We start from the raw sequence: 17,916 nt of genomic DNA on the forward strand, positions 1-17,916 counted from the left end.
TGAACACTGAACAAAACAATAAACGACAACGTGAAATAACAAAACAGAAACAGTTCCGTGTGGCACGAACACTGACATGGAAAATAATCACCCACAACTCAAAAGTGAAACCAGGCTACCTAAGTATGGTTCTCAATCAGGGACAACGATTGACAGCTGCCTCTGATTGAGAACCATACCAGGCCAAACACAGAAATCCCAAATTATAGAAAAAGGAACATAGACTGCCCACCCCAACTCACGCCCTGACCATACTAAAACAAAGACAAAACAAAGGAACTAAGGTCAGAACGTGGCAATATGGTGAAACATTGAACATCTAATAGTCAAATCATAGTGTAAAACCATATGAGCATGCTACGTTGACTTCAATGAGCTAGTTCTACTATTTTGGGCCATTTTCTGGTGTTTTGTGGTGAAAACTGAGCGGGTTGAGCATAACACGCCGACCCTGTAACCCATAGATAGACAGGCTAGAAATGATTTAACAATAAAAAACATTTGTGAAGCTTGTATCCAGTCGCCACACCCTGTGTCCCAGGCTGGCATCACATGCCAGGGTCTAATTGAGGGGGTTGGGACGGTGTGACCTTGTGGTACAGTAACGTTAAGATGGCAGTCTGGCACACTTAATCTGACCCGGGGACTTTGGTCTAGCTGACACAATTAAACAGCGCAGCATGCTACGTTGACTTCTATATGTGTGTGTGTGTGTGTGTGTGTGTGTGTGTGTGTGTGTGTCTGTGTGTGTGCGTTGAGCAATGAGCGAGGCAGGTAATTATTCAGGGCTGCAGACACCATTGCTCTCTGACAGATGGGATTGTGTGTGATGGGATGGAGTGAGTGAGGGAGGGAGGGTGAGGGAGAGGTTGGTGAGTGGATGTTGGTACAGTAGGTAGCCATTCCTGATGTAACCCAGCTAGCTGTAGCCTATGGCGCTAATACCAATCACTACCTGTAGCCTGTAAACAACCATCTAGTGTGAGGAGGGAATTGCTGGTGATGACATTGGAAAGCTATGGCAGTTTTCAGAAAGCAAAGCCCCTTTTCCCTGTAACTTCAGGCATTATTCCTGTGCTCTGTCTCTGTGGACTAGTCTTTCTCAATGGATTATGTTTCATGTTTGCTGTGCTGGTCCACAGAGAGATTGAGGATGAGTCTAATAGATAGGCAGGCTAGAATTGTTTTGACCTTTTTTGTGTGTGTGTGTGGGGGGAGGGGGCTTGCATACCATTGCCACACCCTGTTGCACACAACAAGCTTCTGTCACAAGGGGATTAATTAATGGATTATGTAAAATGAAGTCGTCAACCCTGTTACAGTCAACCCTGTTACAGTCAACCCTGTTACAGTCATCCCTGTTACAGTCATCCCTGTTACAGTCATCCCTGTTACAGTCAACCCTGTTACAGTCAACCCTGTTACAGTCAACCCTGTTACAGTCATCCCTGTTACAGTCATCCCTGTTACAGTCAACCCTGTTACAGTCAACCCTGTTACAGTCATCCCTGTTACAGTCAACCCTGTTACAGTCAACCCTGTTACAGTCAACCCGTCAACCCTGTTACAGTCAACCCTGTTACAGTCATCCCTGTTACAGTCAACCCTGTTACAGTCAACCCTGTTACAGTCAACCCTGTTACAGTCATCCCTGTTACATTATAACCATTTTTTTTATTTAGCCTCTTGAGATGGAAAAGCATGTTTTCTTATGAAGTTCAATGTGGGCTCTTTATGGCAGGATGTTCAAATGAGGTGAAATCAAGTTGGTGAAACGACCCTTTAATATCCTTCAATAACACCAGCTTCCTTCGATCTCTTCAATTAATTCATGCTTCTAGAAAAAAAATCTTATTTCAAGGAAAAGTCCTAGTTTCTGTAAAATCAACAATGGTATTCAAGTATACAGGGGCACTTATGATGAGGAAGATATGGCACTTCTATGGAACTTGGAGAGTCTTAGGGCAGGTGGTGTAACGCATCGTAGATTACAGTCAAGATCATATTTGAATGTCATAGTTACTCATTTCTCTGGTAGTTCTGTGTTAATGTAAAACAAGATACACACATCATAAACAGGACAAGAATCAATGATTTACTACTAATGGGGTCCCTCTCTCCTTCAGTACTTATCCATACTAAAGGATTTTCCCTATCTCGTACTTTGTAGGGCTCCACCACAGAGATCTCTGCTACAGCCTCCACTGTCTCTTCTCCTATGTGGCTAGAGTTGCTTTTTGGCCCAGGATGCCTCACTATACCCAATGTTCCCACCCAGATAGTCCCTCCAAAAGAGGCTTGTCTACATTACAGGCGATGGAACGGAACACCAGATCAGGAGACTGTCCTGTGGGGTTTACAGGCTTGTGTGTGTGGGTGTGTGGGTGTGAGGAGATGGGTGTTCTTTGACCGCACCCTGCTATGTGCCCGCCCACTTGCCCGGCCACAATCTAGGTCACAGCTTCTTGAATGTGACCACCTCAGTCGGGCACTATTACTGCCTTGGCACTAGTGTTGTTGTAAAGAGCATGGTGAATTGCAAATGGCTTGAAGTCAGGATAATGAGGACAGCTCTCTATCTATCTTTCTCTCTCTCTCTCTCTCTGGTTAATATGCCAGAAATAAATGGGATTATGTTGTACGCTGCCATTTCCTCCATCAAGACTGTATCTTGTGTTTAGTTTTCTGGAGGCTTCTCTCTCTCGCGCGCGCACGCACGCACTTTCACTCTCGCTCTCGCTCTTGCTCTCGCTCTCTCTCTCCCCCTGAGAGTAGCTGTTGACCACCCACAAGGTGATATGCATTGTGCCCCGTTTAAGTGGGCCAGAGGAGATTTTCTGAGATTCTCAAAGCCTGGTGTTGAGAGGTGTGTGTTTGAGGTAAACTGTTGCTGTGACGCTGCGCTACGGCTTATGCCTCTGAGATAACGCTCTCTTGAAACAAGTGTAAGAAAACAGATAGCTTTGAATAGATGTAGGCTTTAGCGCAAGATTGGAGAAGAGAGGAGAAGAGAGGAGAGGAGAGGAGAGGAGAGGAGAGGAGAGGAGAGGAGAGGAGAGGAGAGGAGAGGAGAGGAGAGGAGAAATAGGAGAGGAGAGGAGCGGAGAGGAGAGATTGGAGATAGGAGAGGAGCAGAGAGGAGAGGAGAGAGAGAGAGATAGGAGAGGAGAGATAGGAGAGGAGCAGAAGCACTTGACTCTTTGCCAGAGGAACAACACAGACCTGACAGTATTTGCCAGGTACATCTCAACCGATCTGCGTTTTTCTGCGCCAAACAAATGTGGTGACAGGTGTTGCAGTCAGCTGCTCCTCGTCCGTACTGCCCACAGTTTGAATAACTCACTGAAGGGGAGTACTGTATTGGGGAACAGGCCCTTCAGGCCAGATATACATACAGATAGGGGCATCAGATGTCCATGTATCACCCTGACCCCTGACCACCCCATCACACTCCTGTTTCTCTCACCCTTATGTGAACTTTCAGAAGGCTTCAATAACAGAGTCTGTATACATACAGAGAGGACAAGCGGTCCCCCAAACAGCCGTGCTAAAATATGAATGATTCCAGCACCATCTGCATGCTAATCTGAATAACGTCTCCAAAGACCCACTTCGTCCACCCAGGCTTTGAAAAGAAAACATCTACAGAAATTCTCTGTTTTCCTGGCTCTAAAAGGATGAAAGAATCCCACAGAGAGACCAGTGTTTGTCATTAGGGCACTCAATGTGCAGCTTTTTATGAAGCAACAGGAAAACTGTTGAATTCAATGGCTAATTTGATTAGAGCCAAGTTTAAAATAAATGTGAAATTATCATTTGTGTTTGTTTGCTGGTCTTTCCTGTGCTTATCTGTCTGGCACACAGCTCCCTTGATGTTTCTCTGTGAATCTCAGCACACACAGAGCAGACTGCTGAGGAGAAAGCACATCAAACTCATGGCGAAGTGACTCAAAACAGTAGTGTTGACGACAGCAGAAAATAACAACAGCGGTGACCTTATCGTCACCCCAGCGCCTGTCTTTCAGCACAAGTCAGACTTGTTATCTTATCTTTGCACTGGAAAAATGGAATGAATCATCATGAGCTGAAGAGAGAGACAGAGAGAGAGAGAGAGAGAGAGAGAGAGAGAGAGAGCAAGAGAGCAAGAGAGAGAGGGTGTTGATTGTTGGTGTCTTTTGAACAGAAGTGTACAGAATTACAGTCTGTGTTCTCCACATTGGTCACAGATGGGTTAGCATCTTCTGTCTCAGAGTAAACACACACACACACACACACACACACACACACACACACACACACACACACACACACACACACACACGCCCCTCTCTTCAGCCATGTAGCATGGAGGCTGGCATGTTTTTGGTAGTGCTGCACCATGCCACTGCTGGATACCGATTATGGTTTTGCCTGCTACTTACTAAAACATTTGGTGTACAACTCGTAGCACATACTATTTAGAACGCACTGTTTAGTTAAAACATTAGCAGTGAGCAACTGAAATCAGCATACTAGGCTCGTCCATACTGAGAATGCATCATTTCATTTCCCGCCATTCGTTCATTTTGGTTACATGACCTACCTTTTCTGATTATCAGCTGTTGTTGTTAAAAACGTGTGTGTCCGGGAAGAGGACCGTCTTCCTCAGTAGTGTGCAGTGAATCCTACGAGACAAAAAGCCTAAATGACTAGGACATCCTGGCATTTAAAGCAAACTCAATTCTCGAAAATGTCACACTATGAAACATTCTATTTTCGGAATAGCCAAAAGGCCTACTATATAGAACGCAAGGAGGGGTATTCGGACAAGGCCATAGTCTTCTGCACAAAGAGCTAAGGAATAACAGCGCCTTTGTTTTTTAAATGCCCACTTTTCAATAAATTAGGAAAGAACTCATGGATAGTCATTCTTAAATGTTAGTCATTGATGATTGTTATGAGGGAAAGTCCAGTGTGCCAATTATCTTTATTATTCCTCAGTGTTTCATACGTCGTATCTAATTTGGTAGTGTGTTTGTGTGTGTCCCATCTGCTGTTAGTCCTATATCCTCTCTTCTAAGACGATTTTTCCTGCCCCAGCCATGGCCAGCCAGCTTAACCTGAGATGTTTTTTTTACATTTATTTAACCAGGCATGTCAGTTAAGGACAAATTCTTATTTACAATGACGGCCTACCCCGGACAACGCTGGGCCAATTGTGCGCCACTTTATGGGGACTCCCAATCACAGCCGGATGTGATACAGCCTGGACTCACCTCTTGCACTGAGATGCAGTGCCTTAGACCACTGCGCCACGCAGGAGCCCGCACATTGTCTGGTCAGAGGTAGCTGTGTTGTGGGATACTGTTTTAATAATGAGCTCCTCGCTGCTCATCTATCATTTATAGAGCTGCGCCTCCTCAGGTTTCTGTCCTAGCATGGCTGTCTTTATTGTTCTCATCACGTTTTCACAGTGCTGTCCTTCCTCACACAACAGCATGCTTTTGTCTAGTTACCCTTAGCAACACTGTCCTCAACACTGTCCGTTTTGAATGGTTTACTGGAAGTGCAGAACACTGTCTGCCTGTCCTTGGCTTTGCTATGTGTCTTTGACTCTGGAATTCCAGTCAGAGACAGGTAAGATGTTGTTATCCAGTATGTGAAGGTATCAAAAGAAGCACAAAGTCAGTGACTGTAAGGCTGTAGCTTTCTAGCCGACAATAACTGTAAGGAGTTGTTTTATGTTGAGTTGAACTGTTGGCTGATGGTCTGCTGAAATGTTCTCTGTCCGTCTGTCTGTCTGTCTGTCTTTCTGTCTCTCTCTCTCAATTCAATTCAAGGGGCTTTACTCTCTCTATGTTTCTCTCTCTGTTTCTCTCTCTGTTTCTCTCTCTCTGTTTCTCTCTCTCTGTTTCTCTCTCTCTGTTTCTCTCTCTCTGTCTCTCTCTCTCTCTCTCTCTCTCTCTCTCAGGTGCACCACGCTACATTATGACCCAGATCTGCCCTCCACCTCCATTGTCATCACCTTCCACAACGAGGCCCGCTCTACTCTGCTACGCACCATCAGGAGGTAAGAGACCCATGAGCCTGCCCTGTTTACTGACTCTGGACTAGGTCACAGTCAGTTGGCTCTCAGACCTTTGCCTTACTCACATGGACTCCCCACTTAACCCCGACACCCAAGTGCCAAATCTCTCTATTGACTTCCCAGCCTGTCCCTTGACCTTTCCCATAGCTGCCTCACTTCTGCCTCACCTCCTCCTCACCTCTCCCTGTCCGTGGGTGTCAGCAGCTTGCCTCAGCAGCTTGCCTCGGCAGCTTTCCTCAGCAGCTTGCCTCAGCAGCTTGCCTCAGCAGCTTGCCTCAGCAGCTTTCCTCAGCAGCTTGCCTCAGCAGCTTTCCTCAGCAGCTTGCCTCAGCAGCTTGCCTCAGCAGCTTGCCTCAGCAGCTTTCCTCAGCAGCTTGCCTCAGCAGCTTTCCTCAGCAGCTTGCCTCAGCAGCTTGCCTCAGCAGCTTTCCTCAGCAGCTTGCCTCAGCAGCTTTCCTCAGCAGCTTTCCTCAGCAGCTTGCCTCAGCAGCTTGCCTCAGCACAATACAGCCCAGCGTCAGGCCTCCCTTGTCAACCTTTCCTGATGCCGGTTCAGCTCTCTGTGTGATCGCTTAATGATCACGCAGAGAGTCCTGACCACCGCTCCACTCAGGAGAAACTGTCCAGTTTATGCGCCTGCCCCAAACCATTTTCATTTTCTCTGCCGTTTCAACCAATTAAAAGACAATACTTCCCAGTAGGTTACAGCCTGCCCGTCCCTGTGGTTTTTGGACGGCTTCTCCGTTTGCAACTTTATCGCAATTACACACTTCTCCTGCAAAAAAAAAAGGTTTGTAATTGCGGCCGTTGCTTCACTGCAGGCTCAGAGGCTCAGGATATAATGGTGCCCAGCTTCAGGCTCCATCCCAAACAATATCAACAGAGAAGCAGCAAATAGCAGTTTACTTTTATAACAATTAATTCATCTAGAAAACACACACGTCTCTCTCTTTTTTCTCTCTCTCTCTCTCTCTCTCTCTCTCTCTCTCTCTCTCTCTCTCTCTCCCTCTCTCCCTCTGTCTCTCTCTCAATTCAATTCAATTTGATTTATTGGCATGACGTAACAATGTACATATTGCCAAAGCTTACTGTAGATATTTACAATAATAAAATAATAAGAATCAAAACAGTAACAACAATAACCAAGGGTCAAAATAACCATACATTGAACAATAAGCATACAGTAGAGGATATGTGCATGTTGATTGGTCTGTCAGACACTGTCCCTCATCTATTGGCAAGCAACATTATAGCGCGCTGCCAACCCACAGCTCTCTGTGTCCTCCCCCAACAGGATGGGTAGCCTACTCCCATCAGAGAGGTCTTTAAAACCTTGAATATAGGTTTCTAATTTGAGTAAATGACACTCTAGAATTGTTTTATGTTTTTGACATTTTGTCAGGAAATGCAGCTCTGTCTCAGGTTCTGCTGTTGTGCAGTGGTTGCACAGCCTTTCCTCTACAGGGAGCCAGGTTTTCTGTTTCTAAGGTTTTGATCAGTAACCATGGTAAAATATTTAGCCACGGTGTACTGTCGATATAGGGCCAGATAGCACTGCATTTTGCTTTGTGCTTGTGCTTGTGTTTCCCAATAAGCGATGTAGTTTTGTTTTGACTGTGTTGTAAATTTGGTTTATTCTGATTGATTGGATGTTCTGGTCCTGAGGCTTCAGTGTGTTAGTAGAACAGGTTTGTGAACTCAGCCCCAGGACCAGCTGGATGAGGGGAGTCTTTTCTTTGCTCAGCTCTTGGCATTGCAGGGCTTGGTAATGATATGAGAGGGGGTCACTGTATTTTAGATGTTTTCAAAACTTAATTGCTCTTTTTTGAGTTTTTATTATGAGTGGATATTGTCTTAAATCTGCCCTGTATGCATTGTTTGTAGTTTTCCTCTGGACATGTAGGAGAATCTTACAGAACTCTGCATGCAGGGTTTCAAAGGGGTGTTTGTTCCATTTGATGAAATCTTGTTTTGCAAGTGGACCCCACACCTCGCGGCCATAAAGTGCAATTGGTTCAATGACACATTCAATTCGTTTTAGCCAAATTTGAATAGGTATTTCAATTTGAACTTGTTTTTTTAATGGCGTAGAATGCCCTGCGTGCTTTCTCTCTCAGTTCGTTCACTGCCTCATTAAGGTGTCCACTTGAGCTTATTTTTAAACCTAAATAATTGTAGTGTGTGCAGTACTCTATATATTTTGTACCAATTGCGAACTTTGTTCTAATTCCCTGAGATCTGGATCTTCTCTGGAAATGATTTAGTCTTTTTGGGGTTTACTGCCAGGGCCCAGGTCTGGCAGTACTGCTCTAGCAGGTCCAGGCTCTGCTGTAGGCCATGTGCTGTGGGTGACAACAGGCATAGGTCATCTGCGAAGAGCTGGCATTTAACCTCTGAATTGTGGGGACTAACACCAGGGGCTAAGGATTTTTCTAGAATAGTGGCCAATTTGTTGATGTTTCTCTCTCTCTCTCTCTCTCTCTCTCTCTCTCTCTCTCTCTCTCTCTCTCTCTCTTTCTGTGGCTACCTCATTACATACATCTTTGTCCAGGGTAGTGTACTGTATACAGCACTCTGAGCCACATAGCCCAGTAGTTAAATACCTCCTGAGGTGGCACAGTACCAGTACCCTCTCTGTGGCCCTCAGGGGCCTCAGCCTCAGTGGGCGGGGTTTAATTAGCACAGTGCTCCATGTCTGTCGGCATGTTTGTGTAATCATGACGGCCTCCATTCTCCCTGCATGTAATTACACAACCTCCGCCTCACTCAGCCCTCCACCACACGCTGCGGCTGCTGCCGCCGGTGATGTAGCTAATAAGAAAAACAACAACAACCCTCATCTCCTGAGATTTCTCTGCATTAATCAAGTTGTCTGGGGTTCATGGGCTGGTTAGACCCAGATAGACCCCCTGACGCACAGCCCACCAGAATCCTCAGCCGGTCTGTCTGTTAGCCCATCTCTCTCTCTCTCTCTCTCTCTCTCTCTCTCTCTCTCTCTCTCTCTCTCTCTCTCTTTCTCTTTCTCTTTCTCTCTCTCTCTCTCGTTCTCTGACGCCAGAACCAAACATTGATACAGAGCGAAGTTGAAAAGCAGGCCGTGGGCCTCTTTGATTTGTGTTAGTGCTGACAGAGGCTATTACTAGAGTCCAGCCCTCAGAACCCTCAGAGGTGGAGAGGGGGGAGGGACAGGCTGGAAACCCTCTTCAGACCCTGCTCTCCCAAGACAGTGCTGTGACCGATAGATCAGGAGAAGAGAGGGGAAGGGGAGGAGAATAATATGGAAGTGAGAAGAGGGGAGGGTAAGGGACGAGAGGTAGAGATAATGAATACACAGAGGAGATGAGAGTGGAAAGTAGAGGAAAAGAAATGAGAGGAAAGGGGGGGAATAGTGAAGTCAGGAGAGGTGAGGAGAGGTGAGGTGAGGAGAGGAGGAGCAGGAAGGATAGGCCTGTGTTTTCATATCCCCAGCAGGTAGAGCAAACTAAAGGACAGGGAAACAGTCATTGACCCCATATTACACCTGGATGCTATATTCTACTGATGTTTGACGAGACGCTCTCTGTGCCAGACAGCCATAGAGGAGAAGGAGGTGGTGGAAACTTGTCTTAATGGGTTGTGTGTAGTGTGATTAACACAGAGCGGTGCCGCACACTGGTGCCTTCAGGACACACTCATGACGATCAGTACTAAACAAATGAGAAAATACCCACTGGGGGGAAAAACTGGTTGAAATAACGTTGTTTCCACGTATTTCCCCCAAAAACATTCCATGTGATGATGTTGAATCGACGTGGAAAATGTATTGGATTTGCAAAAAGTCATCAACGTAAAGGAATTATCTCAAAACTAAATGTTGAAATGACGTCTGTGCCCGGTGGGTAATGTAGACTATATTATTTTCCAAATGTCACCTATTCCCGCATGTGCCACAATGGATTTTATTGATGCTGGGTTTACTCATAATGTATTCCTCCTACTCAGGCATTTTGGAATGCATCAGGAGAAACAGAAATTAATTTGGCAGTCAAAGGGCTTCTCTCCTGTGTTTGGGTGGTGAGTGTGGACGCAAAGTGCTGAGCCACCCCATAAACACAGCAGGAATCAATATAATGACATTCTAAGACCGCAATGTACAGTAAACACATTTCTACCGCTCTGCTAACCCAGTCCTTTTGATTGTCGGTAGTAATTCCACATGGTTTGTGTTAGCTTCATTTTGAAAGGACATATTACCTAACCTGGCTTTGGAATGATGCCAATTCATCCGTTTTTGTATTGAAAATAGTTAATTGCCTAATATTTGTTGGTTTCCAGCTCTGTTTCCCTCCCCCCAAAAAGTATTCACAAATATGTCTGTCAATCTTTCATCTAGCAGTCATCCGACAATCAATAATAGATTTGACGTACGGTACTGTCTACATCCAGCGCAGACTAAATGTTTTCTCAGTGGGTTTGATGTTCTTGGAACAGTCAGTGTCGTAGCCAAATTCTACAGTATCGGTCTGAGCCCAGTTTTGGAACTCCCACATGAGACTCTCAACTCAATTGTGTTTTCTCAGAACTTCTCGCCACATTTACCACTGACTATATTAGGTATTTTACATGGTTCGAGAGAACTTTCACATACATGTTATTCATGCCCAATACATTGCATTTTAGTCTTCATTTGAAACCGGCTGATTGTCATAAAAAGAGGGGAAAATACAGTCTAGAATAAAGTCTACAGCAGACATTAGTGATGCTGCTGTTCTAGATATAGCCCACAGGGCTATAGTCATCCGCTTCCCCTGATTAGGCTGCATTTAGAAGCTGAATCAGGGCTCTGTCTTACTGTAAAGCTTTTCCCGTTGCCACCAGGAACGGATTTCTGTCAGGGGCATTAATAAAGGCATGAGGATCAGGCGCCAGTGGAGGGTGGATGGAGCGGGATAGAGAGGGAGGGAAGAGGAGGGGGAGAGGAGGAGGGGAATGGAGTGATGAATGGGTCCAGCATGCACAGCGATAGAAGAACAGACCTCCAAGCCTGACAGCCCTCCAATTATTCACCAAGACAGGAGAGGAGGAGAGAGAGAGATAGGGAGAGAGAGAGAGAGAGCGAGAGAGAGAGAGAGAGAGAGAGAGAGAAATGGTGGGGGTGGAAAGACAGTGAGAGAAAGGAAGGGAAAGAGAGAGATGCCCTCACACCATGCTACAAATCACACAGCAAATCCACCTTGAGTCCTGTGAGCATCACTGTGTTGTCCCCTTCCATAATTTCACCGCTATCACCGGAGCACGCCTGACCAGTAATGGGACAGGGATGGTTATGCTGATTGGCTGTCTGGGTAGACATGCTCTGCTCTCCACTGGTGTGTGTAATCTCTCCAGGAAGTTGGCCAGGCTGAGAGGAGAGGAGAGGAGAGAGGTTTAGCTTTAGGTGGGAGGAGTGGTGTAGATCAGGGAATAGAGAGAGAGAGAGATAATTTGTGGGTGTGGTAGGTAGAGGGAATGAGGGCCTGCGAGGGAGGAGAAGAGGGTAGATGTGCCTTGATTCAGACTGGGATAAAAGGTGAAGTAATTTGAGGGAGGTGGTGCAGCTCTCTCTCCATCTCTTCTCGCTCCATGACCTGCTGTTCAGCCATGTGCCCCAGGAGAGGAGAGATAATGTTAGAGGGGGATTCCAGTGTGGTTCTTATAAAGTGAGAATTTAATATGAAAGGATGGTGTTAGGAGGAAAAAGAGCTACAGCCAGAAAGAGTGTTCCTGTATTTTCCCATACACTTAATAGAAAACCATCCAAATTGAATTTTGGGGGCTGACGTTATGAATTTTTTATTTTTTAATCTTCAGAACTAATGAAATAGTGTTGGTTTATTAAAGCCGTAATTCCATTCTCAGTTTTTCCCATAATGTGGGTACTTGCAGCTCTGTAACGATTGTCGTCTTTAAGAAATGCAATAGTTTCTACTAACTCTACTGTTTCTCGCCTTTCCTTTTGCAGTGTGCTGAACCGGACGCCTGTCCACCTGATTCACGAGATCATCCTGGTAGATGACTACAGTGAGGATGGTGAGTAGAGTAGAGTAGATCATCCTGGTAGATGACTACAGTGAGGATGGTGAGTAGAGTAGAGTAGATCATCCTGGTAGATGACTACAGTGAGGATGGTGAGTAGAGTAGAGTAGATCATCCTGGTAGATGACTACAGTGAGGATGGTGAGTAGAGTAGAGTAGATCATCCTGGTAGATGACTACAGTGAGGATGGTGAGTAGAGTAGAGTAGATCATCCTGGTAGATGACTACAGTGAGGATGGTGAGTAGAGTAGAGTAGATCATCCTGATGCTGTAGATGACTACAGTGAGGATGGTGAGTAGAGTAGAGTAGATCATCCTGGTAGATGACTACAGTGAGGATGGTGAGTAGAGTAGAGTAGATCATCCTGGTAGATGACTACAGTGAGGATGGTGAGTAGAGTAGAGTAGATCATCCTGGTAGATGACTACAGTGAGGATGGTGAGTAGAGTAGAGTAGATCATCCTGGTAGATGACTACAGTGAGGATGGTGAGTAGAGTAGAGTAGATCATCCTGGTAGATGACTACAGTGAGGATGGTGAGTAGAGTAGAGTAGATCATCCTGGTAGGTGACTACAGTGAGGATGGTGAGTAGAGTAGAGTAGATCATCCTGATGCTGTAGGTGACTACAGTGAGGATGGTGAGTAGAGTAGATCATCCTGGTAGATGACTACAGTGAGGATGGTGAGTAGAGTAGAGTAGATCATCCTGGTAGATGACTACAGTGAGAATGGTGAGTAGAGTAGAGTAGATCATCCTGATGCTGTAGGTGACTACAGTGAGGATGGTGAGTAGAGTAGATCATCCTGATACTGTAGGTGACTACAGTGAGGATGGTGAGTAGAGTAGAGTAGATCATCCTGATGCTGTAGGTGACTACAGTGAGGATGGTGAGTAGAGTAGAGTAGATCATCCTGATGCTGTAGGTGACTACAGTGAGGATGGTGAGTAGAGTAGAGTAGATCATCCTGATGCTGTAGGTGACTACAGTGAGGATGGTGAGTAGAGTAGAGTAGATCATCCTGATGCTGTAGATGACTACAGTGAGGATGGTGAGTAGAGTAGAGTAGATCATCCTGGTAGATGACTACAGTGAGGATGGTGAGTAGAGTAGAGTAGATCATCCTGATGCTGTAGGTGACTACAGTGAGGATGGTGAGTAGAGTAGAGTAGATCATCCTGATGCTGTAGGTGACTACAGTGAGGATGGTGAGTAGAGTAGAGTAGATCATCCTGATGCTGTAGGTGACTACAGTGAGGATGGTGAGTAGAGTAGAGTAGATCATCCTGATGCTGTAGGTGACTACAGTGAGGATGGTGAGTAGAGTAGATCATCCTGATGCTGTAGGTGACTACAGTGAGGATGGTGAGTAGAGTAGAGTAGATCATCCTGATGCTGTAGGTGACTACAGTGAGGATGGTGAGTAGAGTAGAGTAGATCATCCTGATGCTGTAGGTGACTACAGTGAGGATGGTGAGTAGAGTAGAGTAGATCATCCTGATGCTGTAGGTGACTACAGTGAGGATGGTGAGTAGAGTAGATCATCCTGATGCTGTAGGTGACTACAGTGAGGATGGTGAGTAGAGTAGAGTAGATCATCCTGATGCTGTAGGTGACTACAGTGAGGATGGTGAGTAGAGTAGATCATCCTGATGCTGTATATGACTACAGTGAGGATGGTGAGTAGAGTAGCCTGGTTCCTCTCTAGGTTTCTTCCTAGGTTTTGGCCTTTCTAGGGAGTTTTTCCTAGCCACCGTGCTTTTACACCTGCATTGCTTGCTGTTTGAGGTTTTAGGCTGGGTTTCTGTACAGCACTTTGAGATATCAGCTGATGTACGAAGGGCTATATAAATACATTTGATTTGATTTGATTTGAGTAGATCATCCTGGTGCTGTAGATGACTACAGTGAGTTATGGTGAGTAGAGTAGAGTAGATCATCCTGGTACTGTAGATGACTACAGTGAGTTATGGTGAGTAGAGTAGATCATCCTGGTACTGTAGATGACTACAGTGAGTTATGGTGAGTAGAGTAGATCATCCTGGTACTGTAGGTGACTACAGTGAGTTATGGTGAGTAGAGTAGCTCATCCTTGTACTGTAGGTGACTACAGTGAGTTATGGTGAGTAGAGTAGATCATCCTGGTGCTGTAGATGACTACAGTGAGTTATGGTGAGTAGAGTAGCTCATCCTTGTACTGTAGATGACTACAGTGAGTTATGGTGAGTAGAGTAGATCATCCTGGTGCTGTAGATGACTACAGTGAGTTATGGTGAGTAGAGTAGATCACCCTGGTACTGTAGATGACTACAGTGAGTTATGGTGAGTAGAGTAGATCATCCTGATGCTGTAGATGACTACAGTGAGTTATGGTGAGTAGAGTAGCTCATCCTGGTACTGTAGATGACTACAGTGAGTTATGGTGAGTAGAGTAGATCATCCTGGTACTGTAGATGACTACAGTGAGTTATGGTGAGTAGAGTAGAGTAGATCATCCTGATGCTGTAGATGACTACAGTGAAGATGGTGAGTAGAGTAGAGGAGAAGCTGTGAGCAGAGATAGAGCTGATTCCAGCAGGAGGCAGTGTGGAAATGGATTGGAGATCGATGAGACGAGCTCTCCCATTCTGGGTCATCTGCCGGAATAAAAGTGTCAGTGATTTAAAAGATTTCCCCTGTCTCTGTCAATGTGTTTATTGCAATTCATGTCCAGTACCATGCAATGTGTGGGTGACAGTGTTGAGGACATTGCATCTGACCCTGAATCAAATGCTCTCTTTCAGCAAACGACTGCCTTCTACTCACCAAGTTGCCCAAAGTAAAGTGTCTTCGGAATGACAGGAGAGAAGGTAACGTAGTTCATTCGTGTGCGTGCTTGCGCGTGTGTGTGTGTTGAGAGTATTTTATCCGTGCAGTACACAATTGTGTCCTCAACTTGAACACATACCATTGAGCCCACCACCAGTTGTCTTCTGAGCGGGAAGAGCAGCATTAGAGCCGAATGTTGTCATGAGGCGATAACAGTAGACCAGGAGGATGGTTCACCTGATTGGAGCACTAGTAGCCTGCCTGCAGTAGATGATTTCAGAGCACAGGGAAAAGCACCTGTTGTGAGCAGTGACGGAGTGGTGCCTGGAGAAATGCATATACCCTAACTTGGCAAAATCACTCTCAAACGGCTCGCCTGGTGAACAAAACCCACTGGACACACACTGGTAGAATCAACATTGTTGTAACGTCATTTCAATGACGTTACGTTGAACCAGTGTGGAATAGACATTGAAATGACATCTGTGCCCAGTGGGATGATGCCCCTGTGTGAAACCGTTTATGTTTTAAATGGAAAACTGGAACAAATTGAGTTTTCTAAGTCCACAACATTGCTGAAACCACATCAGGAGATGTATTTTTGAGAGGGTGTAGTTGCCCTTTAATTCAATTGGGCACCTAGCAAGAGACATTTGATTTCTTTACTGTAGTTCACAATGTAGGTCTACTGCAATGAACACAATGGGAGACAGAGAGCTGGTTTCAAGTGCAGAGTGCAGCAGGTGTTTATTTGTAAAGGACCACAGGAGGAGGCAGGTAGCTGGGTCCAGGGGCAGGCAGAAGGTCATACACAGGGGGGCCAAAAAAGGAAACAGTACAGGCAGGGAAAAGGCTAGTAATGTCATCCGGGAGATCAGGCAATCGGTTGATAACAGGAAATCCAATCTAAAGTACAGGCATGGAATAGGCAAAAGGCATCATTAGTGAGGCAGGGCAAAACTATCATACACAGGGGATTAAATTACGGGAAACACAACGCTCCGAATAGAAGTGTGTCACAAAACAAACAATACCTCACAATGATGGGGTGCAAAGAACTGAACTAAATTGTGTGTGATAATGACATACAGGTGTGTGAACAGGTGATCAGAATTCAGGTGATTGGGATCTGGAGAGTGAGCTTCATTCAGGGGATCTAGGTGTTTGAGAGTGTGAGCTGGAAAGTGGGCTGGAAAGTGAGCTGTGTTCAGGGGATCTTTGTGTTGAGAGTGTGAGCTGGAAAGTGGGCTGGAGAGTGAGCTGCGTTCAGGGGATCTATGTGTTGAGAGTGTGAGCTGGAAAGTGGGTTGGAAAGTGAGCTGCGTTCAGGGGATCTATCAAATCAAAGTATATTTGTCACGTGCGCTGAATACAACAGGTGTAGACCTTGAAATACAGTGAAATACTTACTTACAGGCTCTAACCAATAGTGCAGAAAAGGTATTAGGTGAACAATAGGTAGGTAAAGAAATAAAACAACAATAAAAAGACAGGCTATATACAGTAGCGAGGCTATAACAGTAGCGAGGCTACATACAGACACCGGTTAGTCAGGCTGATTGAGGTAGTATGTACAGTGGGGCAAAAAAGTATTTAGTCAGCCACCAATTGTGCAAGTTCTCCCACTTAAAAATATGAGAGAGGCCTGTAATTTTCATCATAGGTACACTTCAACTATGACAGACAAAATGAGAAAAAAAATGAATTTATTTGCAAATTATGGTGGAAAATAAGTATTTGGTCAATAACAAAAGTTTATCTCAATACTTTGTTATATACCCTTTGTTGGCAATGACAGAGGTCAAACGTTTTCTGTAAGTCTTCACAAGGTTTTCACACACTGTTGCTGGTATTTTGGCCCATTCGTCCATGCAGATCTCCTCTAGAGCAGTGATGTTTTGGGACTGTTGCTGGGCAACACGGAAATCCCTCCAAAGATTTTCTATGGGGTTGAGATCTGGAGACTGGCTAGGCCACTCCAGGACCTTGAAATGCTTCTTACGAAGCCACTCCTTCGTTGCCCAGGCGGTGTGTTTGGGATCATTGTCAGGCTGAAAGACCCAGCCATGTTTCATCTTCAATGCCCTTGCTGATGGAAGGAGGTTTTCACTCAAAATCTCACGATACATGTCCCCATTCATTCTTTCCTTTACACGGATCAGTCGTCCTGGTCCGTTTGCAGAAAAACAGCCCCAAAGCATGATGTTTCCACCCCCATGCTTCACAGTAGGTATGGTGTTCTTTGGATGCAACTCAGCATTCTGTGGGAGCAATTATTAAGAAATGGAAGACATACAAGACCACTGATAATCTCCCTCGATCTGGGGCTCCAAGTAAGATCTCACCCCGTGGAGTCAAAATGATCACAAGAACGGTGAGCAAAAATCCCAGAACCACACGGGGGGACCCACTTGCTTCAAGATGTCCACCATTGTTCCTGTACCCAAGAAAGCAAAGGTAACTGAACTAAATGACTATCGCTAGTTAAGGATCATATCACCCTAGATCCTCTTCAATTTGCTTACCACTCCAATAGATCCACAGACGATGCCATCACGGGGGAACACTGCCTGCCCTCCAGGACACCTAAAGCACCCGATATCACAGGAAGGCCAAAAAGATCATCAAGGACATCAACCACCCGAGCCACGGCCTGTTCGCCCCTGCTATCATCCAGAAAGCTCAGTACAGGTGCATCGAAGCTGGGACTGAGAGACTGAAAAACAGCTTCTATCTCAAGGCCATCCGACTGTTAAACAGTCATCAATAGCCGGCTACCACCCAGTTACTCCCCATCCTGCACCTTAGAGGCTGCTGCCCTATGTAAATAGACATGGAATCACTGGTCACTTTAATAGTGTTAACACACTGCTTTACTCATCTCATATGTATATATTGTATTCTAATCTACTGTATTTTAGTCAATGCCACTCCGACATTGCTCGTCCTAGTATTTATGTATTTCTTAATTCCATTCTTCACTTT

General features: G+C 45.3%; 1 protein-coding gene across 2 annotated transcripts in view; it reads left to right on the forward strand.

Moving 5' to 3' along the window:
• The window catches only part of LOC115139388 (polypeptide N-acetylgalactosaminyltransferase 14-like), a 116,091-nt gene that overhangs the window by 55,433 nt on the left and 42,742 nt on the right, over positions 1-17,916 (forward strand). The window contains exons 3-5 of one of the 2 annotated variants that reach the window (XM_029676707.2): positions 5,951-6,049; positions 12,048-12,115; positions 14,907-14,972. In XM_029676707.2, coding sequence (XP_029532567.1) covers positions 5,951-6,049; positions 12,048-12,115; positions 14,907-14,972 — 233 coding nt within the window. The remainder of the gene's footprint in view (positions 1-5,950; positions 6,050-12,047; positions 12,116-14,906; positions 14,973-17,916) is intronic. The other variant, XM_065026346.1, reaches the window with a different exon arrangement.

Source organism: Oncorhynchus nerka, linkage group LG13 (assembly GCF_034236695.1).
Source record: "Oncorhynchus nerka isolate Pitt River linkage group LG13, Oner_Uvic_2.0, whole genome shotgun sequence".
Taxonomy (NCBI): Eukaryota; Metazoa; Chordata; class Actinopteri; order Salmoniformes; family Salmonidae; genus Oncorhynchus; species Oncorhynchus nerka.